The following is a 25,261-nucleotide window of genomic DNA, read 5'->3' as shown; positions in this document are numbered from 1 at the left end:
AGAAGCAGCTCCAGGCTCACCCTTCTCGTCTTGCCTTCCATTTCAAACCAGAGCTGGGAAGGAATCAAGTCCTTTGGTTCAGGTGTCATGAAGCGTCAATCTCCGATACGCACTCCCTCCCGTGACGTGAGCAAATCTTGTTGCTCTGGTCTTCATGCCTTTCCCCCCCCCCCCCAACATTCTTTTTCTCACTAATACACATTACAGAACCTTCTACAAGGTACCAAAATTTTGATGTAATAAAAATGTATTCAGAAATGACTCCTTATTCCCACTTTGTTTATGCTTTACCCCATTCACCCCTCCCACCCCACCCCACCCCTTTCATTCAAAAGTGTCCCTTGATGTCTGGGGCTAGGTTTAGAAGTTTCATAATGCCCATCAAGGTTAATACAATGCTGCTTATAAGAAACTTGTAAAGCTATTACCAGTGGGGTATTTTTTGTGTGTAGGTGTGTCCCCTTTTTTAAAACATTTTAGAATCCTTAAGGTCTCACTAGATTTGAAGTCTACTTGAGGTTCAGTATACAAATATTCCCTCCAAATGTACCATCACTCCAAAAGTTGCTCATAGGTTCAAGCCTGGAGGAGGCTAGACCAATTATCTTCTGCTTCCAGGATGTCTGTGGTCCCCCGGCATTTCTCCATTTTCATCATACCTACCTCTTCCTCCCCCACCCACTGTTTTCATTTGGAAAGATTCTTGTCTGAGAAGTGGATGGGTGGATGGAGGAGAACAGGTTTTCGTGCAGGATGCACCCATGAAAACAGCAGCATGGGTTCCTCTTCCATAGGTTTTTGCCTCCATAAAAACGGAGACTGTAGTACAGCTTTCAACAAAAGCCATTTTTAAAAAATCAAAAAAGAAAAAAAAAAAAAATTACAGGATATACAAGTGCAGCATCGTTATTTCAAACACAAGTTCCTTGACGTGTCGGTAGGTGAGGTTTCCGATTCCGGATTCCAGAACTCTTATCTTTACATTCGGATGGCTTCTGCTGTGATATATCTATCAGTGCACTGGCGATAGCAAGACCTAAAATATAAAAGAAAGATAAACAAAGAGTTAGATCCGTTTGTCAGCGCCCTATCACTGACTTCTCTACTCAGCTGGAAGCATTTCTTGTGGTGTCCACCTTGGCGCCTCTGGAAGTTTTGGAAAACAGATTAAGGCATTCTATACACATTGGCACTTAAGACATCAATTTTTATAATATTTAAAATGCTCGATCAAAAATTATCCACCGGACACTGTATAGGTTGCCCAAATTTTGGTGCACATCGCAAATGCATGTGTAAACTAATTAGACAATTAGGATTAAATTCAATAAATAGTGCTGAAAAAAATGAGTGTTGGCGATGGGGGAGTTTTCATTTTTTTTTTTAATGGGACAGATATTTTGCATGTGTAACACACGCAAAATATCTGTGCCACTGAAAAAAATCCCCCAGGCAGACCTGTCTAGACCAGTTGACTTTCCGATCCCCAAAACCCCTTTTTTTTTTTTTGGGGGGGGGGGGGAATAGCCAAGCGATGTTAGTGCATTAATCGCTTGGCTACTTTGCATGGGGTTTTAGCTAATTTGCATGGCTGGATCGGAAAAGGGGCAATCGAGGGGAAAAACAAGCGGTGGGCCATTTTATGCATCGGGTCAGTAAAAGCGATCGGCGCTAAAGCTGTGAAAACAGGTTTAGCGACGATCGCTGACTTTAATTCAAAGCGTTTGCTCAGAAAATAGCAAAAAACTGTAGGGATTACTTTTTTCGCCTCACCCTGTAGATACCTGTAAATGCATTGTGATAAGGAGCTTTTCTGAATAACAGACGAGATAAATTATATTTTCAGATGTGCTTTCATATTAATTTTGCCTAATGCTTAGGGCCTTTACTAATATGTGCTATGCAGCTCTCGCGCATGCCTCGGAGCAGTTGTGAATGCTGGTATCTGGATTATTTCATAACCATGTGTAATCCCCCTTGTAAAATGGGGAATATACATCAGTATTTTTGACTTGTCGAAACCACTCCCTTTCTAGGAACATAAGATTTGCCGCTGCTGGGTCAGACCAGTGGTCCATCGTGCCCAGCGGCGGTCCTTAGGTCAAAGACCAGTGTCCTATTTGAGTCTAGCCTTACCTGCGTATGTTCTGTTCCAGCAGGAACTTATCCAACTTTTTCTTGAATCCCTGAAGGGTGTTTCCCCCTATAACAGCCTCTGGAAGAGCGTTCCAGATTTCCACCACTCTCTGGGTGAAGAACAACTTCCTTACGTTTGTACGGAATCTATTTCCTTTTAACTTTAGCGAGTGCCCTCTCGTTCTCTTCACCTTGCCCTGACTATGTCCCCTTGCTATCTAAGGGCTCCTTTTATCAAACAGCGGCAGAGCTTTTTACCGCGGGCTGACGCTCATAGGAATTGAATGAGTGTCCCGCAGTAAAAAGCTCTACCATGGTTTGATAATGGGGGGCCCTAAATGTGGTGCAGATCACTACATGTAAACAGCATCTTTCAAAAACTGTTATATGCAAGTGTAGGCACCTAAAAATTAGTATTTACACATAGGGTTGCTTCAAAAAAAGGGCCTTTATGGTTTACATAATGCACTTATAATGATATAAAAACCACACACTACCACTTGAAACAAAGAGTTTTCATATCTCTTGTGGCTGGGTTGGAAGGCAAGAATTTGGGTACAAACTTTACAGCTCAAATATGAATGTGGTGAATTAGCTCTGTCAAATCTCCAGCCAAACAGTAAAGACTGGATAAAGAATTCAACTAATTTCACTGGCTCGTCTTTTGAGCAGGTTGTTAAACCTCTTGGCTTGGCTTACGTTTTACATACTGATTCAATCTACCTCCAGGCTTGGCAACTGATAAGAAAAAAAATCTGGCCTTAGTCCAAGCTGTTTGGACTATTTTCCTATGAGAAAGAATGTAGGATTTATTTTATTTTTTACCAGGTATGGAACATATTAATTTTCAGGGGTGAGAGATTAGAGATCTCACACTACAGAACACTAGACCAGTTATTAGTGGAGACTAGAGCGAGCTTATTTTTATAGACGAACTCCAAAATGTGCCATCCTTCTAGAATAAGATTCGCCGCTGCTGGGTCAGACCAGTGGTCCATCGTGCCCAGCAGTCCGCTCACGGGGCAGCCTTTAGGTCAAAGACCAGTGTCCTATTTGAGTCTAGCCTTACCTGCATATGTTCTGTTCTAGCAGGAACTTATCCAACTTTTTCTTGAATCCCTGAAGGGTGTTTCCCCCTATAACAGCCTCTGGAAGAGCGTTCCAGATATGAAATAATTTTCAAATTCTATATGGCTTTTGCTCTCAGTCTGATAACTTTTAGGTGAGTCCGTCACCAGATGTAGACTGCACTTGCTACTCTGTTTTTAACTCTTTAGCTGCTACATTTTGGAGTAGTCTCATCTGTTATCTTAGACTCTTTAGATTTCTATCCCATCCTCTCATGAGTTCAGAACGGGTTACAAAAGAACATTCATAGTACTAGATACATTCAGTCAGATTATATATGACATTCATGGCACATTACAGTTATATTGGGAGTTCATGGTGCATTACATAGGGCAACCATGGAACTGCGCATAGCCACGGTAGCATAGGACAAGATTTCAAGATTTTATTTTGACTTGCTGAATCGCTTATTCACATTACTAAGCGATTTACAAATTTAAAAGGTATAAGCATATACCAATTTAATCTTTAAATATAATGGGTTTAACGGACAGACTTACAGATACATAAGGTAAGATGGGCAGAACTACAATTGTTTATATTAGAATATAGGAGAAGACATAAATGGACAGAACAATAGGGAGGTAAAGTAGAAAATAGCGCAGAGAGCTGTTCGTAGTGGTCACAGGGGGTGTTTCCTGCTTAGAGAAGAGGAAGAGGTAGTTCCAGTGAAAAGGAAGGTTTTTACTGCTCTTCAGAGGTTCATCAGTGAATTCAGCAGGCAGTTGGCTCCATAGGCGTGGGACAAAATGGCTATAGGAACGCTCGCGGGCTGTTTCCATCTGAAGAGATCTCCCTGGGGGGGATGCATAGCTGCCTTTCTGCCTCAGAGTGGAGGGGGCGGGCAGGGGTGTACTGCTGAAATTTGGTGGGAGGGGGGGTTAGATGGAGACGTTTGTGAGCTATTGTTAGGGCCTTGAAATGTGCAGTGTTTGTTGATCGGAAGCCTTCACATCAAAAATTGAAGTCAGGCTTAAAGGCCTATCGAGATGAGTTCATTTGGTAAGTGAGGTTGAAACATTTGATTCCAGAGAAAAGCACCAAGAACCTCAATGAAATGGCACAAGTCTTCATTGACCCAACACAAGCTGGTCATATGGTATTGTATGGAAACTAGAAAATGTGTTGCAACAATGAACCAAAATGGACCCTCTCTGTGTTCTGAAGCCAAGCTGTCCATGGGGTATATCATTTTATTTATTTATTTAAATTCATTTTCTAGACCGTATTCCCCAAAGAGCTCAGAACGGGTTACAAGTTAAACATACATAATATACAGCTAACAGGTTACGATTTGCACTGAATTTGCCATAATTTCAGTACAAGTTTACGATATAAGTTTTTATCCTAACTTGACATATATTAGGGGGTTTAATACTAATATACATAATATACAGGAGGAGAACGGATGTGGTCCCTATTCACAAAAGTGGTCACAGGAATGAAGCAGGAAACTACAGGCCGGTGAGCCTCACTTTAGTTGTTGGAAAAATAATGGAAGTGTTGCTGAGAGAAAGGATAGTGTACTTCCTTGAATCTAATGGGTTACAGGATCCGAGGCAACATGGCTTTACAAAAGGTAAATCGTGCCAAATGAACCTGATTGAATTTTTTGATTGGGTGACCAGAGAGCTGGATCGAGGACATATGCTAGATGTAATTTACTTGGATTTCAGCAAAGCCTTTGATACAGTTCCTCATAGGAGGCTGTTGAACAAACTTGAAGGGCTGAAGTTAGGACCCAAAGTGGTGAACTGGGTCAGAAACTGGCTATCGGACAGACGCCAGAGGGTGGTGGTTAATGGAAGTCGCTCGAAGGAAGGAAAGGTGACTAGTGGAGTCCCTCAGGGTTCGGTACTGGGGCCAATCCTGTTCAATATGTATGTAAGTGACATTGCTGAAGGGCTAGAAGGAAAAGTGTGCCTTTTTGCAGATGATACCAAGATTTGTAACAGAGTAGACACCGAAGAGGGAGTGGAAAATATGAAAAAGGATCTGCAAAAGTTAGAGGAATGGTCTAATGCCTGGCAACTAAAATTCAATGCAAAGAAATGCAGAGTAATGCATTTGGGGATTAATAATAGGAAGGAACCGTATATGCTGGGAGGAGAGAAGATGATATGCACGGACGGGGAGAGGGACCTTGGGGTGATAGTGTCCGAAGATCTAAAGGCAAAAAAAACAGTGTGACAAGGCAGTGGCTGCTGCCAGAAGGATGCTGGGCTGTATAAAGAGAGGCGTAGTCAGTAGAAGGAAGAAGGTGTTGATGCCCCTGTACAGGTCATTGGTAAGGCCCCACTTGGAGTATTGTGTTCAGTTTTGGAGACCGTATCTGGCGAAGGACGTAAGAAGACTTGAAGCGGTCCAGAGGAGGGTGATGAAAATGATAGGAGGCTTGCGCCAGAAGACATATGAAAAGAGACTGGAAGCCCTGAATATGTTTACCCTAGAGGAAAGGAGGGACAGGGGAGATATGATTCAGACGTTTAAATACTTGAAGGCTATTAACGTAGAACAAAATCATTTCCAGAGAAAGGAAAATGGTAAAACTAGAGGACATAATTTGAGGTTGAGGGCTGGTATATTCAAGAGCAATGTTAGGAAATTCTACTTTATGGAGAGGGTGGTAGATGCCTGGAATGCGCTCCCGAGAGAGGTGGTGGAGAGTAAAACTGTGACTGAGTTCAAAGAAGCATGGGATGAACACAGAAGATTTAGAATCAGAAAATAATATTAAATATTGAACTAAGGCCAGTACTGGGCAGACTTGCACGGTCTGTGTCTGTATATGGCCGTTTGGGGGAGGATGGGCTGGAGAGGGCTTCAATGGCTGGGAGGGTGTAGATGGGCTGGAGTAGGTTTTGACAGGATTTCGGCAGTTGGAACCCAAGCATAGTACAGGGTAGAGCTTTGGATTCTTGCCCAGAAATAGCTAAGAATAAAAAAATTTAAATTGATCAGGTTGGGCAGACTGGATGGACCATTCGGGTCTTTATTTGCCATCATCTACTATGTTACTATGTAGTTCATATCACTATTGTCATCAAATTGGTACAATTCATTGTCTGAATCAGTATCTGCAAGAACCAGGTCCAAAGCCTTTGCTGGTGACATGCATTGTGGATGATGTGGCTGCTTTGACATATAGATCTCCAGAGGTTAAGTATCAAAGGACAATAGAACAACAAATGATGCAGTGTTCCTAGAAGGAGCAAGATTTTCTGATACTGCTGATTGAGAGTGATCACGTTTACCTCCCCAGACTATGAGCAGAAAGAAACATAGAAACATAGAAATAGACGGCAGATAAGGGCCAAGGCCCATCAAGTCTGCCCACCCCAGTGATCCTCACTATCTATCTTTGCAGATAGATCCCACATGTCTATCCCATCTGGCCTTAAAATCCGCCACACTGGTGGCCTCAATAACCCGAAGTGGAAGACTATTCCAGCGATCAACCACCCTTTCAGTGAAGAAGAACTTCCTAGTGTCACTGTGCAGTTTCCCGCCCCTGATTTTCCACGAATGCCCCCTTGTTGCCGCGGGACCCTTGAAGAAGAAGATGTCTTCTTCCACCTTGATGCGGCCCGTGAGATATTTGAATGTCTCGATCATGTCTCCCCTCTCTCGACGCTCCTCGAGTGAGTAGAGCTGCAAATTCCCCAACCGCTCCTCGTACGGGAGCTCCCTGAGTCCCGAGACCATCCTGGTGGCCATTCTCTGGACCGACTCCAGTCTCAGCACATCCTTGCGGTAATGTGGACGGTGGGGAAAAAAAATGACTGAATACTGAATCATGAAAGTGAGGAATGATCAAACATTTTAGTGGAGATATTTGGCAGACAAATTCTGTAAAAGTTAAGCAAAGAAATAAGAGGAAAAGACACATGGACCTGAGTATTATCTGAATATATACAGTATGACAAAATAGAAAGAAAAAAGAGCTACATGAGGCAATTAGGAAGCCCAGCGAACCAGTACACATAGAGGAAAAGAAGTGAACCAAGAGCCTTGCGGCAACCCTAGCAACAGGATGAGAAAAAGATGTCATGTTTTACACCAAAAACATACAATTAGATGGAAAGAAGTAGGTAGAGAGACTGGCTTGTAGTTCAGCTGCCTCATCAAAAGGTTTTTGCAAATTGGATGTGTGTGCATGTAGGTGTTGAGCCCAAATATTCCAGGTCAGGTGAGGATGAGAGCTCTAACGCCGCCTTTTGTTAAGCCGTAATCCACTTCTAATGTCACCTTCTGTTAAACTGAAATAAAATATTTATAAAATACTGCAATAAAAGGAACGAAAGGGACATTATCATACGCCTACTGCAGGACACGCTAAAGCATTCCGGATCTGATATTCAGACCACAGGAGACAACCTGGCTCTCTCCTGCGGTCGGTGTTGAACCCAGAAATTCAATGCCTGGCCATATCCGGTGATCGGCATTGAACTTTCCGTTTTTTATGGCTGCTAAAATCAGAGGCAATTAGCGCCAATATTCATCGGCTGGCCTGCTAAGTTTATAGCAGCCATTGATCAGACCTGCTAGACTTCTAACATAGCTGGTCAGCCAATGAATTCTGGTGCTAACCAGCTGTGTCATGCGGCTTAGCCAGTGACCAGGCTAGCCATTAAGTGGTAATATTCACTGGCCATCTTGCACTCAATATTAGCACTTAGCCAGCTAAATGCTATTTAACCAACCAGGAACCGTTCCTGGCCTGTTAACTGGCGCTGACTATCAGGCGGTCTGTGTTAGTTTTGCCTTTTGCGCAACGCTAAAGTTCATGGTATTTATTGTTTTGAGGGGGCGTGACCGCGTTGAAGAATAAGTGTGGATGGGCTAATCAGTTAGCAAGTTCTAATAGGCTTCTGCGGCTGGGTCTCACTGTGTCTGGGTACTTACAGAAGAACAGCCATTTTGGGGCAGACCGATGGTCCATCAAGCCCAGTATCCTGCTTCCAAGTGGCCAATCCAGGTCCCAAGTACCTGGCAGAAGCCCAAAGAGTAGCAACATTCCAGAGCTGAGATTGTGATGTCATAATGCCTCATTCCACCAATGCCTAAGAGCCAACCTCATCAGTGATGTCACAATGCCTCAATTGTCCTATACTTGGCTCACCTAAGAACATAAGAGATGCCATACTGGGACAGACCGACGGTCCATCAAGCCCAGTATCCTGCTTCCAACAGTGGCCAACACAGGTTCTAAGTACCTGGCAGAAACCCAAAGAGTGAAACAGATTTTATGTTGTTTATCCTAGGAATAAGCAATGGATCTCCCCAAGCACACCCTGCAGAAAGCCACAGCATGATGGCTGAAATGTCAGTTCTACCTACCCAGACGTGGCAAGACTCGGAACTGCAACAATCAGTTGGCTCGTTCACATTACTGCCATGCTAACTGATTAGCAGGGGGTAAATCAGGAAAAAAGGTGGATCTATGAGCCTTCTGCAAGGTCAAATAGCTTTAGTGTACTTTTGTGCCCCTGAATGCTCTGCATTGAATAGTCAAACGTGCAAAACAAGAAGGAAACTGCAGATACGATGTACAAGGTGTAAAAGTCTAATCTTTATTGGAAGAAATAGATTCCAGAAAAAATGGACTGAAATTTTCCACTCTGTCTATTTTACACAAACATAAATATGTCGAGTTATACCCCCTGAAACCTGAGTGGTCTTGGAACAGGCCCAGTGGCCCAGGACCAGAACGTCAGACACTTTAGACCAGGAAACTAAACTTTGACATCATTTAGGGCTCCTTTTACTAAGGTGCGTTAGGGCCGTAATGCGCACGCTATTTTGCCATGCGCGCTAGGCCTTAACGCCAGCATGGATCTGGCGTTAGTCTAGAAGCGTACCGCGCGGTAATTTTATGCGTGTGTTACAAACACTAGCGCTGCTTAGTAAAAGGAGCCCTTACTGTACATATTGATTAGATTTTCCTGGTTTCATTTGATGAAGGCTTGATATTATGCAAAAGTTAGTTACACATTTACTAAATCAAATCCACCCCCTTCTTCCAGGTTTCTGCAAAGGAAAGGAAGAGGCAGTTCGGTCTGCCGCCAGTACGCAGTAAAGCCTCCGCAAACCTCAGATGGCAATTTGACCTTGTAAAAGCCAAAAGGCTAATGAAATCTCGGTGTTTCTCACATCAACGCTTCCAGGGCTTAGCAAGGCTGCCCCCAAACCGTGTCCTGATAAACTGAACAACCGTAGGTCACAAAAGGGGAATATGTCACATTTCTGACCCAGAGAAACAGGAAAAGAATCTGACAGAAATATATGTATTTATTGCCATTTATAATCTACAAAACTAGCACAATAATAATAATAACCGTTTATATACCACAGGACCGTGAAGTTCTATGCGGTTTACAATGATTAGAAATGTTACAGATTGAATGAACAAACAAATTACAGATTATTAACGTAGAATAAAATCATTTCCAGAGAAAGGAAAATGGTAAAAACCAGAGGGCATAATTTGAGGTTGAGGGGTGGTAGATTCAGGGGCAATGTTAGGAAATTCTACTTTACGGAGAGGGTGGTGGATGCCTGGAATGCGCTCCCGAGAGAGGTGGTGGAGAGTAAAACTGTGACTGAGTTCAAAGAAGCGTGGGATGAACACAGAAGATCTAGAATCAGAAAATAAGATTAAATATTGAACTAGGCCAGTACTGGGCAGACTTGCACGGTTTGTGTCTGTGTATGGCCGTTTGGTGGGGGATGGGCTGGGGAGGGCTTCAGTGGCTGGGAGGGTGTAGATGGGCTGGAGGAGGTTTTAACAGAGATTTCAGCAGTTGGAACCCAAGCACAGTACCGGGTAAAGCTTTGGATTCTTGCCCAGAAATAGCTAAGAAGAGAAAATTTAAAAAATTTAAATTGAATCAGGTTGGGCAGACTGGATGGACCATTCGGGTCTTTATCTGCCGTCATCTACTATGTTACTATGTAGTTCATATCACTATTGTCATCAAATTGGTACAATGCAGTGTACATTAAAACAAATATACTGTGTTTTCATGCAGTTTGTATGTTTCTTTTTTAATTACACTATCAAAGTTTAAAAATCAATAAAGATTTATAAAAATTAAAAAAACCAAATATACTTAAGACACCCTGCTAAAATTACCAAAAGCCATTCAAAAAGAAATGTTTCCATTTTTCACTAAAAAAGGATATTTCATTCTATCCTTTTACTAAAATGCATTAAGTGGATCATGCAGTGTTATTATATGAGCGTATTAACTGCATGAAGTGTTGGTGGTAAGTTCCGGGCAGAGATTGGGTGTGGACTGCGCACTGCAATTTGCCCACAGTGTTTATTGTGCCCTGTCACTTGTGCAGTTACGTGTGGATTAGGGTGACCGAGTTACCCATTCCAGAAGGGAGACTTTTTGGCCAGTCCTGGATTACTGCCAACCTCATCCTGGTGCATTATGGGACCTGCAGAACTGATTTCAATGGATAGAATCATGGACTACAAATTAGAGAATGACATGGTAACTCTTACCCGCAGCTACCCACGAGTATCCTGCCGAAACAGGGAGGAAAAAAAATGGTCACTGCAGGTATGGAAAGGCTATTCACCACCTTATGGAACGGTGAATGGCCTTGTCCCTGCAGTTAAGTGAGGGAAGGCGCGTAAAATACTTATAAACCTTCATGATCACGCGGTCCAGCAACCCCCTCCCTCCTTCCCCCGATCGCCACTGTACGGGAATCTCCCTCCCTTCCCCTCACCTTTGCTGGCAATTTTCATTGTCTCCGAGCGGCACGAGCCTGAAACTTCTCCTCTGACACAACTGGAAACAGGAAGTTGTGTCAGAGAAGTTTCAGGCAGCTGCACACGACTTGAGAAACAGGCTCGGGCAGCTCAGAGACAAAATTGCCAGCAAAGGTGAAGGGAATGGAGGGAGGGAGATGACCAGACCGTGGTGTTCAGGAGGGAGGGGGCTGCTGGACAACGCAAAGGGCGCTGAAGGGAAGTGGAGAGAGAGGGGGAAGGGTGAGAGGAACACGCTGAAGGGAAATGGGGAAGAGAGAGTGGGGATAAGACACTGAAGGAAAGTGGGTAGGAGAGACAGGGGAGAAGACACTGAAGGAAAATGGGGAAGGGAAAGAGTAGAACAGATGCTGAAGGTGAGTGGGGAGGAGAGAAAGAGAGGGGAGCACATACTGGATGGAAGGAGGAGATAAAGGAAAAAGGGCATATGCTGGATTGGGGAGACACATACCAGATCTGAGAGGAGGAAAGAGATGCTAGAAATCACCTGGGGGAGGGAAGAAGACAGATGCCAGCCTATGGGGGAAGCGGAGAGAAGAAGATGGGTACCAGACCAATGGAGTGGTAGGGTGGGAGGGAGAGGCACAGTAACAGAGCAGATGCCATATGGAAGAGGCAGAGAGAAGTCAGACAGTGGATGCAAGGAACAGAATGACAAGATGAGGAAAGCAAAAACAAGAAACAAAGGTAGAAAGCTGAAGATCTCTTTCTCTAGTTCGGCAGCCAGAACTTTGATTTATAAAATGACAATTGTACAGAATATTGTTTCTTTTTATACTTTAATAAAAAAAAGTTCAGTATAAAACTATTCGAGGCTTGAGTGTATGGGATCAGATGGTTTGCGGGGACAGGGACAAATTTTTTCCCCGTGTCATTCTCTACTACAAATACCGCACTGCTTTGGGATGTAATTTTAAAACCAGGACTGATCAAAAAGTCTTCCTTCTGGAATGGGTAACCTGGTCACCCTGGTGTGGAAACACTTACCAGTTCCTCAAGAGATGGTTCTAGGTGCATCCACGCTAAATGCAGAGTCTTAATGTGAAATAAAGAACATTTCAGTGCAATAACTACAGAGGACATGCTGGGCACCCCCCCCAACAATTACCACATAGCCTTTATTTATTTAATGATTTATTAAACACCTTTATGAATAAATTCATCCAAGGCAGTGTACAGCAGGTATAATTCAACATAAAACTTACAATTTTGTTAACAGCATGACAGTAGTAAAACCCCCCAAATATAAACATAAATACAATGAAGGAATGTGACAAGGTGAAGTTCCCTGTCACTGGCATTCCACCAGAAGGAGTCCGAGCAGCTAAAAGAAGGAGCCAAGCTGATTTGCATAAAGAGCTGGAAGTGCTGCTGGGAGCTGTCCACTCACCCTGAGTAAGCTGTGGTGCTGAAAAGGACAGTACCAGGCAGAGAGCTAGGAAGAGCACATGTTCCTTCAGTAGCTGGGCGATCCTCAGGTTGAGAAATGCTGGCCTCTGGTGTAACTCCTGGTAAGACCCCAAAACCACTGCTTGCCAGCACTGACAGGGGGCGCAGAGCACAGTGGCCAGGCTGACTATTCCTGAGAGGGGCGGACTGGTACAGCAGCAACAGCATCATAGTCTAGTAGTGGGAGGGGCTGTGGGGACCTATATACTTGCAGAGAGATCTGGCCCTATATTTTTTGGGGAGGGGTTTGTTCTGTTTTATTTTATTGCTTAATAGACTCTTGAAAAAGGCACCTTCGCCAAAAAATCTATAAATAAAGTGCTACTATAAATAAAGTGAACTTTGAATTCAAACCCACAGCTGAATAATTGACATTTCTTCCTCACGACTGTATTCTGTTGAGGTCCTTTGTGCTCTCTTCAGTGTCTACTAGAATGACACGGTGACAAAATTCATCACCGTCCCCGTCCCCGTGGATAACCATGGGAAATAATCCCATGTCATTTTCTAGTGTCTATTTCAACCTTCTACACCAGCATTCTTCAAAGCAAAGCTTGCGGGTCAGTGGTTGTGGCCATTCATACTCTGATTCTTATGTGAGCCAAGGATAATGAAGCCATTGTGACATCACTGATGTGATTGGCTCTTAGGCACTGGTGGAATGAGGCATTATGACATCACAATATCTGCTCTGGATACCAGAGACTGTCATTCTGTAGTGTCTGTTTCAACCTCAGTCCTTCTACACCAGCATTCTTCAAAGCAAAGCTTGAGAGTCAGTGGCTGTGGCCATTCATACTCTGATTCTTATGGGAGCCAAGGATAATGAAGCCATTGTGACATCACTGATGTGATTGGCTCTTAGGCACTGGTGGAATGAGGCATTATGACATCACAATATCTGCTCTGGATATCAGAGACTGTCATTCTGTAGTGTCTGTTTCAATCTCGGTCCTTCTACACCAGCATTCTTCAAAGCAAAGCTTGCGAGGCAGTGGTTGTGGCCATTCATACTCTGATTCTTCCCTCTCTCCTTAAAGAATGACGTGAAGATTGTTTACCGCGGTTATCCGCGGGGATGGGAACGGTGATGAATTTTGTCACCGTGTCATTCTCTAGTGTCTACTTGCCACATGTTAAGTTTTGTTATTAAAATGCAGTGTGAGGGAGTCTATAGCACTCCTTCACAGTGTCAGAGCCACCTTAAATTTATAGACTTGCCCAAGGGGGAAGTGCCACAGGAGGGGTGGAGCCAGGAGGGCATGGCACAGGAAATATAAAAGGAGGACCAAAGGGAAGCAGTAATGCCTGACTGCATATGCCTCCACCGTGTATGTATGAATGGCAACAACTGCAGTCAGGTAGGCCAAGTTTGGTTTGAAACCTGTCGGAACTGTGCACTTGAACTGGCCAGAGACCAGTTGGCAATTGCTAAAGCAACAACTCCAGAGAGTCAGACCAGAGTCTCGCCAAGGTTGCTTTTGCTGACAGACAGTAATGCATGCTATGGCCCTACCGGAGCCAGCCACAAGATGACATTTACACATCTAAAGACTAGCCTATGTTATTTTTCATCCCTGCCTGTAAATTGAACAGAAGCCCTTATCTGGCACCTCTAATAAAAGCCTTCTTTTTGTGTTTTACCTTTAACCTGTGTGTGTGTCTGTTTTTCATGGCTCCAGGACCTGCCCTTGTTAACATTACCACAAGTAGTAAGTTCAGTAGAAGGGTTTCACAGTTTTCATAACACCGATGTCTCAGCATGTTTATATGTGTACCTCAAAATCATTATTATATGGTTTGGGGAAATCCACTGCTTATTCCTAGGAAAAACAGCATAAAATCTGTTTTACTACTTGGGATCTTGGTTGTCCACTGTTGGAAATAGGAGACTGGGCTTTATGGATTTCAGTTTGCCCCAGTATGTTCTTATGTGAACCAAGTATAGGACAGTCAAGCCATTGTGACATCACTGCTGAGGTTGGCTCTTAGGCATTGGTGGAATGAGGCATTATGACATCACAATCTTGGAATGTTGCTACTCTTTGGGTTTCTGCCAGGTTCTTGGGACCTGGGTTGGCCACTGTTGGAAACAGGATACTGGGCTTGATGGACCTTCAATATGTCCCAGTATGACAGCTCTTATTATGTGAGCCAAGTAAAGGATAATCAAGCCATTGTGACATCACTGATGAGGCTGGCTCTTAGGCATTGGTGGACTGAGGCATTATGACATCACAATACCAGCTCTGGAATGTTGCTACTCTTTGGGTTTCTGCCAGGTTCTTGGGACCTGGGTTGGCCACTGTTGGAAACAGGATACTGGGCTTGATGGACCTTCGGTCTGTCCCAGTATGGCAGCTCTTATTATGTGAGCCAAGTAAAGGATAATCAAGCCATTGTGACATCACTGATGAGGCTGGCTCTTAGGCATTGGTGGACTGAGGCATTATGACATCACAATACCAGCTCTGGAATGTTGCTACTCTTTGGGTTTCTGACAGGTACTTGGGACCTGGGTTGGCCACTGTTGGAAACAGGATACTGGGCTTGATGGACCTTTGGTCTGTCCCAGTATGGCAATTCTTAAGTTTAAACAATATGAAGAGAGAGCAACTATGAAGAGTGGAATTAAATACTGAACCCATGCCTACCTCTCAATCTCACCCCCCCCCCCCCCACATCCTACAATAGCTTATACTATATGGGGCTCATAATAAAAAAAAAAAGTCTAGAAAGTGGCATAAATGGTTACTTGGACGATCAAAAAGCCTGATTGTCCAAGTACCCATAATCAAAGCTGGTTTTAGACATATCTAAAACCAGCTTAGGCCTTTCCCCTGCCTCTAAACGCATAGAGCGAAAAGAGGCGTTTTTAGAGGAGGGAAAAGGGCAGGAGGTGGGCCGACCTAAACCTAGGCGTACAGAAGGTATAACTAAACGTTTTGACAGGTTGCCTAGTCGGCACTTATACGTTTTGATTTAGACCAAGTCAAAACAGGTATAACTGCTGAAATGGGGCCGCTGAGCTGATCGTGGCTGCTGCAATTAGCTCAGCGGCCCCAGCAACCTGCCTACCCCAGCAATGATCCTGGCAGGAGAGATGGCTCATCTCCCCAGCCGCGATCCACCCTTCCCCCCCCCCCCCAATGATCAGGGCAGGAGGGAGCTCAAGCCCTCCGGCCCCGCAGCACCCCGACTCCCCAACTACGTTCGGGACAAGAGGGAGCCCAAGCCCTCTTGCCCCTCGATCCCTAAACCCCCACCCTGCCAAGTCCGATGGGGCCAGGAGGGAGCCCAAGCCCTCCTGGCCCTGCGATCTCCAACCCCCCCCCATGATCCGGCCAAGAGGGAGCCCAAGCCCTCCTGGCCCGGCGACACTCCCTAACCACCACTCCCCACTAAAATATGGGCAAGAGGGATCCCAGGCCCTCCTGCCCTCGACGCAACCCCCCCACAACTGCCCCCCCCGAAACCCCAATTGCCCCCCTGCCAACCCGTGACCCCTCTCCGACCCCACAACCTCCCCACCCCCAATCCTACCCCCATACCTTGAAATCGTTGGCCGGACGGACAGGTGCCAAGCCCGCCCATCCGGCAGGCCAGCCATCCCAGGAATGGGGCCGGATTGGCCCAGGCGGCTCAAATCCCGCCCACAGGTGGGGCCTGAGGTGCCTTGGCCAACCAGAATAGGCCCTGGAGCCTTAGGCACCTCCTGTGGGCGGGGCCTTAGGCACATGGACCCAACCCGGCCTGTTAGGGGGTGTCGGCGGGCCAGGAGGGCTTGGTTTCCCTCCTACAGGACTCCCATCGGACTTGGTGGTGGGGGGGAGGGGGGATTGGGGATCAAGGGGCAAGAGGACTTGGGCTCCCTCTTGCCCCGAACGTAATCGGGAGTTCGGGGGTGCCGCGGGGCAGGAGGTCTTGAGCTCCCTCCTGCCCTGATCGTTGTAAGGGGGGGGGGATTCTGTAACCGGTGTTGTTTTTGACAGACACCGGTTACAGAATCCAGCTTTTAGGCAAAGGACTGGCTCCTTCTTCGCCTAAAAGCTCTTGTTTTTGGCGTTTGGGAGTTAGGCTTTTTTTAGGTTGATTATATGTTGTTAGTGTAGGTGTAGTGGTGGTCTGGTTGTTTAAACAGCTGAACGTAGAGGCAGGCCATTATCAAAAAACCTCCTTTTAGATGTTTTTTTTGATCATGGACATTTTCCCTGCTTCTACTTTCAACGTTTAAAGCCTTAGGCCAAAAGGGGACGTGGACGTTTTTTTTGATCATGGACATTTTCCCTACTTCTACTTTCAACATTTAAGGCCTTAGGCCAAAAGGGGACTTGGACGTTTTTTTTGATCATGGACATTTTCCCTACTTCTACTTTCAACGTTTAAGGCCTTAGGCCAAAAGGGGACTTAGACGTTTTTTTTTTATTATGCCCCTCCACTTGTTTAAATTAGTCTATTAGTATGCCTTCCTCAGGAGTGAACCTTAGGACCCCAGGCTCTATGCATATTGACATCTCAGTTGAAGTTACAAGTTACTTGTGAGAGACTGGATAGCTGTGTATGGAACATCCATTACTGAAGGTTTTTAAGAGCAGATTTTAAAAATACCTTCCTGGAATGGGATTTAGATTTTAGGTTCAGAGAATTCTGTTCTTTGGACATGCACTTAGCTAGCCTATTCCAGGTCTACTGTCCTTCATTCTGTAGGCTCCTCTGGAGGGAGAACTGGGGTACATACTTCAGGAATTCTGACTCACTCCATTGGTACCAGGGTTCATGGGGCAGCATGAGGAAATGCTGAGAGTGTTGGTACAGGGATCTCTCGCTCCTCTCACACTCCACTCCACAGAATGCACACTCCAGTCCAGATGTTGCCAGGTACTTGGGACCTGGGTTGGCCACTGTTGGAAACAGGACACTGGGCTTGAACCTTCGGTCTACCCCAGTATGGAAACTCTTATATTCTTATGTTTGCTCTGAACCATTAAAGTTTACAATGGAACATGTTGTAAAATAGCAAATTTACAGTTTGAAATATTACAGCTAACAGTTATCCCAGTTCTTTTGTTGCTGAACTAGGCAGCTGTAGCCTCCAAATTTCAGCTCGAGCCCTTAACTCCAAAACCACAATCAAAGGAGCTTCTCGAGGGCTCTCCCACCTGCCTCGTCTTTCTTTGAAAGACAACAAAATTCTCAATTACCTCTTAGTACAATAAGTCTCAAGTCCAAAGCAGCTACAGGTTTTGTTTTTTTAAAGGAAAGTATTCACATACTTTTCCCTTTGAAAATTAGGCACAAGGCCTGTACCTGCAAACTTCATACTTGAGAAGAGCGTTTGAAAATTGTCCTCAGAAAGGAAGATGAAAACCTAGAGCAGAAGGTGAAATAAGCAGAGGCTAATTGAGAAAACAGTGAGGAGAGAGCAATTCCATTCAGCAGACACTTCTCCCTCCGTATTTGCGGTTTCAGCATTCGCGGTTTCGATTATTCACGGTTTTTAGCTTGCTGGCTCCTCCCCCCCCAAATTACGACAGCTTGCATAGAGAAATCACTGATTCCAAGCGTTTACAGAGAAAATCAATGATTCCCAGCACTTTCTTCATCGTGTTTTGCCTCTCCTTCAGAAACAGGCCACGTTTCCCACCCTGTTATTCGCGGTTTCGCCATATTCAAGATGGTTTTTAATAGAAAACAGCGAATAACATATGAAAAAGTTATTTGCGGTTTTTCTGTATTTGCGGTTCTGTTAATCCCCTATCACAGCGAATGCGGAGGGAGACGTGTAATCAAGAAAGCGTGACTGGATTGGGAAAAACACAAAACGTGGATGATCTGTATCACTTTCTTTTGATCCAGCAGATTCCTCCCAGTGCTTTATAATTCTATTCAAATCAGAACTATCCAAGTCCCAATTTTGTTACGGCCCCTGGGAAGGAACCACAAATTGCAGTATTCTCCAGAACCTAATGACCACTAGGGGGCTCCTTTGACGAAGGTGCGCCACGGTTTTAGCACACGCACCAGAAATCTACCGCCTGCTCAAAAGGAGGCGGTAGCGGTTAATGTGCATGGCAATTTAGCACGCGCTATTCCATGCATTAAGGCCCTAGCGTGGCTTTGTAAAAGGAGCCCTAGATGTTGCCATTAAATCATGACTGGGTCTGAGCAGGCCCAGGGAATATTCCACACGGTACCGTGGAGCCCTTTCTACCAAGAGGAGAAGGGACGCAGAAAAGGAGGAAAACAGAAGGGAGAACAGGTTAAAAAAAGTGGTTAGGGTAAGAGAAATAATATACAATATAAAAATATAGGACGGAAAGTTAAGTGAGATTAAAATTCTGAAAGGACAGAGAAAAACAGAAAGATCGGAATGCAATAAAGAAACGAAGGAAAAATGTAAAAAAATTCCGGTGATGTAAAAGACTGGAAATAGACTGTTTTTAGAGCCATGCCAAATACGGATATTCGAAAATTTTAATCATAAAGTAGAAAACTATGGGCCCGATATTTAAAAGTGTTTAATTAGGAAGGAGAGCTTAGACCCTTCTGAGCTGGTCAGGGCAAAAAGACTGTCCTAACTTTAGCTTATAAGCTAACCAGACACTGACCTGAATATCTATTGGTGCCTGGTTAACTTCCGGAAAACCACACTTACCTGGAAATTGAATTCCAGAGCCTGGACCATCGAAGGCTGAATACTGGGTCCTATATAACTGAACGTAAGAGTTGCCATACTACGACGGAACAAAGGTCCATCAAGCCCAGTCTCCTGTTTCCAACAGTGGCCAACCCAAGTCCCAAGTACCTGGTAGAAACCCAAACAGTTGCAACATTCTAGAGCTCAGATTGTGATGTCATAATGCCTCATTCCACCAATGCCTAAGAGCCAATTTCATCAGTGATGTCACAATGGCCTGAATGTCCTATACTTGACTCACATAAGAACTTAAGAGCTACCATCATGGGTCAGACCAAAGGTTCATCAAGCCCAATATCCTGTTTTCAATAGTGGCCAATCCAGGTCAAGTTTCAAGTTACAAGCTTAATCAAATTTGATAGATCGCTTATTACATACTAAGCGAGTGACATTAAAAATATATGTTGTACAGCTTTAAAAGGGGATAAAAAACAAACTGACAATACAGACAAACTTAGATACATAAGGAAAGGGAAAAGGTAAGGAAAAAGTTACAAAATTACTATTATTCAAATAAAAAGAGAGAAAAAGCCAAGTTAGGGAAAAAGCATAAGGATTGGGATAAAATGGTTAAAAAGAGTTGTTTAAAGATTAAGAGAAGCTTTAAAAAGAAAAGTTTTTAAATTGGTTTTAAATATGTTAAGGTCTTTAACTTCTCTTATGTATAAGGGAAGGGCATTCCAGGTGAGAGGGGCCATAACTGAAAATATGTCATGACGTCCCAAGTCCCTGGCAATATACCTGCATGAGCTGCCTCCGTATTCATTGTTTTGCTTTCCACCCCATTCAAACAGCCTCACCGAAGATCTTAAAGGATAAGAGCTATGCCAGGAGCTGCTACCTCACTTGGCAACACAGGTGTTTGCTGAATTTCTCTGGATAAACATCATGCAAATCCCACAACTGTTTGAGCTCGGTCTCACTACAATCGTTTCACCCTGGTTCTTCCCCAAAGCAATTTCGCTATAGTTAGGATTCATTTATCTTGTAGCCCTCTGTGCAATGGCTTCGCCGAGTGCAAGAGATACTCTCTCCAAGCAATCTCAAGCTGAGTACTGGGGCATGCTGGCATGCCGGCAGCGTTCCATTAAATTCGGGTCACTCCAGAAGATCATTTTTCAAAGCGTCACACAAATCATCTTATGAAATCCACTTATTGTGTTCTCTCGGCCTAGCACAGTTCCTTGTTATCAAAGCAATACAATTAACCGGGGGAACAATTCATTATTTCAGACTGGCGGTCTAAAGGAATTTCATTTACTATGTCAAGATGATGCACAGAGCCTGCAGGCAAGCAGAATATACAAGAGAACAGAAGAGCGGATTTAGTAAAAGACCTGGTCTTTAAATACTTATTTTAAGCGTTGCCTTTTTTTTTTTTTTTGCCTTCTTAAATATGAATAAGGACATTTTAGTCCTTTAAATTCTGAAACACAAATCTTCTCCTAGAAAGCAGCTTTCATGGCTTGTCCACTAGCATTACTCATTTTCTTCTTCTGCTTTGTTCTTGAATCTATTTTTATTCTCTGCTCCTTGATTAAGTTGCCTTTGTAGCACTGACCACGGGTTGCTCTTGAGTGAACTTTCAATAATGCTTTTCCAGGTCAGTACATATATAAAAACTAAAAACGGAGGTGCATTGGGCTCTTCAAAGAAAAAAAACAGGTTACCAACTTACTCCCCATTAGCAAGAGTTCATGTCTACTGTTCATATTAATTTTATTCGTTTTAGTTTGCTCTTGTGGTCCAGCATTTCTCTTCAATCAAAACAGTAATCTAATCAAATCTTCTATTTGTGTGTCGCTCATACCTGTACAGGCTCCAGGTGACTAAAGAGAGGTAAGAGGGGAGAGAAGGTGGATAGGTAAGAGGGAGAGGAAGGAGAGAGAAAAAGAGGGGAGAGAGGAGGAAAAGAAAGGGAGAGAAGAGAGGGTAAAGGAGATTAAGTAATTGAACAGATGGGTTTTCAGTTTTCTTTGGAAGATGATGTGGCAAGGTTTAGTTCTGGTCTTTTCTGTAAGGCCATTCCAAGTTTTGACTCCTAGGAAGGTAAGCATGGAGTGGAAAACTCGTTTATAGTGAAGATCTTTAGTGGATGGGAGATTTAGAAGCATCCAGTTGAGGTTTCTGTAAGAAGTAGACCATGCTATTGAGAAGAGTTGGATGAGTGGGGCCGCAAGAGTTTCCATAAAGTATGCAGTGAATGATGCAAGATATTTTAAATGTTATTCGTGATGGGTTGAATAGCCAGTGCATTTGTTTGATGAAGGTTGTGACTGAGTCACATTTTCTCAGGTTGAAGATAAGTCTTACAGCAGTGTTTTCGATAAGTTGCAGTTTGTGATTTAGAGCAGTGTTGATTCCCATGTAGATGGAGTTACAGTAGTCCAGTTGTGGTAGGATCATCAGTTATACGATTAAGGCAAAGTGGTATTGATGAAAGTAAGGTCTGATTAGTCTTAATTGTCTCAGGGTATAGAGGGATTTCTTTCGGAGACTAGATATTTGGGTTCCATAGTTAGAGTGGCGTCCAGTATGCAACCTAGGATTTTGGAGGACTCATCTATGGAGAGGGTTTCGCCTGATTGAAGGGTGATGCTTGTAAGTGCCAGTAATTAATTGAGAATCGGCTCAGCTTATTTCTAGTGCCTGACAATGCCCCAAGTTCTTACCGGTTGCATTAATCAGGACAAATGACACAATATTCATCAGATTAAAAAGAGATATTTAAAATAATAATAATCCGGTGGAAATTTCATGTTAAGGAGAGCAATAACCAGACCTGCAGGTTTCATGTGATCCACACTTCCAAGTTTATTTGGCTACCAGAAAGACCTTCTAGGCAGCTTTTATCATCACTACAGCACTGCTGTACATTAACATGTAAGAGGCAATCCCTGCTCGACAGAGCTTACAACCTTATCAAAACAGGACAAATAGGGGTTAGGGAATTTCTCACAGAGGGAATGAGAAAACAGACATGGGTTTCCTCTAATGTTGATTAAATAATGACTTGAATCGTTCCTTTACAGACCTACCTACAAGTGTGTTCATTCTGCTGCCCCTCAATATCTCTCCTTATACACCTCCTAGAAAACTAAGTTCCTCAGATAATTAGCTCTTAGAGTTACCCTTCTCCTCCACTGCCAATTCCAGACTTCGTTCCTTTCATCTAGCTGCCCCCTATGCTTAGAATAAATTACCCGAGTTTGTCCGTCAAGCCCCTTCCCTTGTTTAAAAGCAGACTGAAAACCCACCTTTTTGATATAGTTTTCAATCCTTAACCCTACTCCTTTGCCCTCCAACCCAGCCTGCTGATTAACTGTCCCCCTTAACTGTTCCATGACATCCTTTTTGTCTTTGGGAAACAGAGCTGAGATTGTGATGTCATAATGCCTCATTCCACCAATAAGAGTCAACCTCATCAGTGATGTCACAATGGCTTGATTGTCCCGTACTCCCCTCTGCCCTCCAATCCAGCCAGCAGATTAACCGTTCCCTTAAACCAGGGGTGTCCAATGTCGGTCCTTGAGGGCTGCAATCCAGTCGGGTTTTCAGGATTTCCCCAATGAATATGCATGAGATCTATTTGCATGCACTGCTTTCATTGTATGCAAATAGATCTCATGCATATTCATTGGGGAAATCCTGAAAACCCGACTGGATTGCGGCCCTCGAGGACCGACATTGGACACCCCTGCCTTAAACGGTATCCATAACATCCTGTTTGTCTGTCTTGCCAGTTTAGATTGTAAGCTCTTTCAAGCAGGGACTGTTTTCTTACTCTGTGACTCTGTAAGTGCTGCGTGTGTCTGGTAGCGTTGTAGAAATGATTCATAGTAGTAGTAGTGTGAAGAGTTTCAGTCTGGGAAGCAGAGCTGCGCTTGTGATGTCATAATGCCTCATTCCACCAATAAGAGCCAACTTCATCAGTGATGTCACAATGGCTTGATTGTCCTGTACTCCCCTCTGCCCTCCAACCCAGCCAGCAGATTAACCGTTCCCTTAAACGGTATCCATGACATGCTGTCTGTCTTGCCTGTTTAGATTGTAAGCTCTTTCGAGTATGGATTGTTTTATTACTTTTTGTGACTCTGCGCAGTGCTGCGTGCATCTGGTATAGAAATAATTCATTGTAGCGACCTTCCTTTCTTTTTTTAGTGTCACCCTCCCTTTGGTCCTTTCCGTCTTATTTTCTTTAAAATATTGTATTTCTTTCCCTCCTCCCTTACGTGGCATGTTTTGTCCCCCTGAAAGTTGTATGATTTTTAGTTATGTACATCGCTCTGAAGTTCGATTAAGCGATCAATCAAATCTTACATAAACTTGGATAAAACCGACTGATGTGTGGCTTCTGCAGTTATGTAGAACAATGAATAAAGCCATCAGAAGCAGATTGCTTTGGATCTCACATTCCCAGTTTATACACGGGGACATGGCTCTGTTGAAATAGTATTTTGTTTGGATAAATGCGTTCAGAACATGGCTGTGGTTTCTGCGTAATAGCAGTGAGCAGGGCCATGGACCCCATTTCACCCGGCAAAATCACAGCCAATAAGACACGAAAGGTTAATTGAGAGTTTAAGCATCAAATCAGCCTACTTCAGAGTCCAACTGTTCGGTAAAAAGCTCTTTGCCCCATTTAAGTGTTTTCAACGGACTATTTTACGCTTCGCCTCTTTTTCCTGCCTGTATTTCCAGTTTCCCTGGGCCCCTAATAGCTAGAGTTTTGTTTCATGGTAGAAATGGCCAGAGCCATGCTGGAATGTTTAACATTTTTTCAGACTACAGGTATATACAATTAGGAAGCAAAGTGCTGACAGCAAGTTATGCCACCTCTCACTTGACAAGAAAATAAACACTTTCTGATAGTCTTTTCTTAAACCACTGCCAGCTTGGCACGAACGGTGGCCCTTTAATTGAACTTTTACTGTTTCCTTTCTACCATGAATTTTAATTAGAAATTTGCTGTGAATGTAATGACCTGCTTGTAGCAAACCAAGGACATGGTTAGAGAAATTACCTGCTATGCATAGCTCAGTCAACAGGTAATTGAAATAAAGAATGTGTTGTTATATTACATGTTTTGCTCTATGTTGTTCCGAGAGCCTTGCCACATTACAAGCAGAGAGCTTCTCCAGCAGATCAAACTTTGGACCCTCAGAAGCCAGGGGAGATTTTCTTGCAACCAAAATGGAGCGTCCTTTTTTTTTACATTTTACTCCTGTGTTCCTTAAGAACACACCGTACCTTAAGAAGGATATGGCAACACTTGAGAGGGTCCAGAGGAGAGCGACACGAATGATTAAGGGCATGGAAAACCTCTCATACACTGAAAGATTGGAGAGATTGGGGCTCTTTTCCCTGGAAAAGCGGAGACTCAGAGGAGATATGATAGAGACCTACAAGATCATGAAGGGCATAGAGAAAGTAGAGAGGGACAGATTCTTCAAACTTTCAAAACATATAAGAACAAGAGGGCATTCGGAAAAGTTGGAAGGGGACAGATTCAAAACAAATGCTAGGAAGTTTTTCTTTACCCAGTGTGTGGTGGACACCTGGAATGCGCTTCCAGAGGACGTAATAGGACAGAGTGCGGTACTGGGGTTCAAGAAAGGATTGGACAATTTCCTGCTGGAAAAAGGGATAGAGAGGTATAGATAGGGAGCTACTGCGCAGGTCCTGGACCTGTTGGGCCGCCGCGTGAGCGGACTGCTGGGCATGATGGACCTCGGGTCTGACCCAGTGGAGGCATTGCTTATGTTCTTATGTTCCTCTCCTTTGTGGCACTTTACATCACCTGAATCCATCCACTTGTCCATCCATCTAAAGCAGTGGTTCCAGACCCAGTCCTTTGGATACACACAGTTGGTCAATGAATATGCATGAGAAAAATGTTTGTTCATTGACAAATGTTTGGCCATTCCAAGTCTAAGCAATCTACAAACAAACAGAAGGAATTCTAAAAGAATCCAATTAAATCTGGATCATTAGTGGAGTAAGCTTTGACGGCAGTTTCAGAGGCTGTGAAGTTCAACCAATGCCAGACAGACGTATAGGGT

At 43.8% G+C, this 25,261-nt stretch overlaps 1 protein-coding gene across 1 annotated transcript in view; it reads right to left on the bottom strand.

Annotated features, from left to right (window-relative positions):
* Nucleotides 1-322: 322 nt before the first annotated feature.
* Nucleotides 323-25,261, bottom strand: part of ATRNL1 (attractin like 1) — a 1,517,170-nt gene continuing 1,492,231 nt past the window's right edge. Inside the window, exon 29 of the mRNA XM_033941321.1 lies at nucleotides 323-1,036. Coding sequence (XP_033797212.1) covers nucleotides 912-1,036 — 125 coding nt within the window. The 3' untranslated portion in view covers nucleotides 323-911. The remainder of the gene's footprint in view (nucleotides 1,037-25,261) is intronic.

The sequence above is a fragment of the Geotrypetes seraphini genome, chromosome 4 (assembly GCF_902459505.1).
Source record: "Geotrypetes seraphini chromosome 4, aGeoSer1.1, whole genome shotgun sequence".
NCBI lineage: Eukaryota > Metazoa > Chordata > Amphibia > Gymnophiona > Dermophiidae > Geotrypetes > Geotrypetes seraphini.
This window is presented reverse-complemented; position numbering and strand designations above follow the sequence as displayed.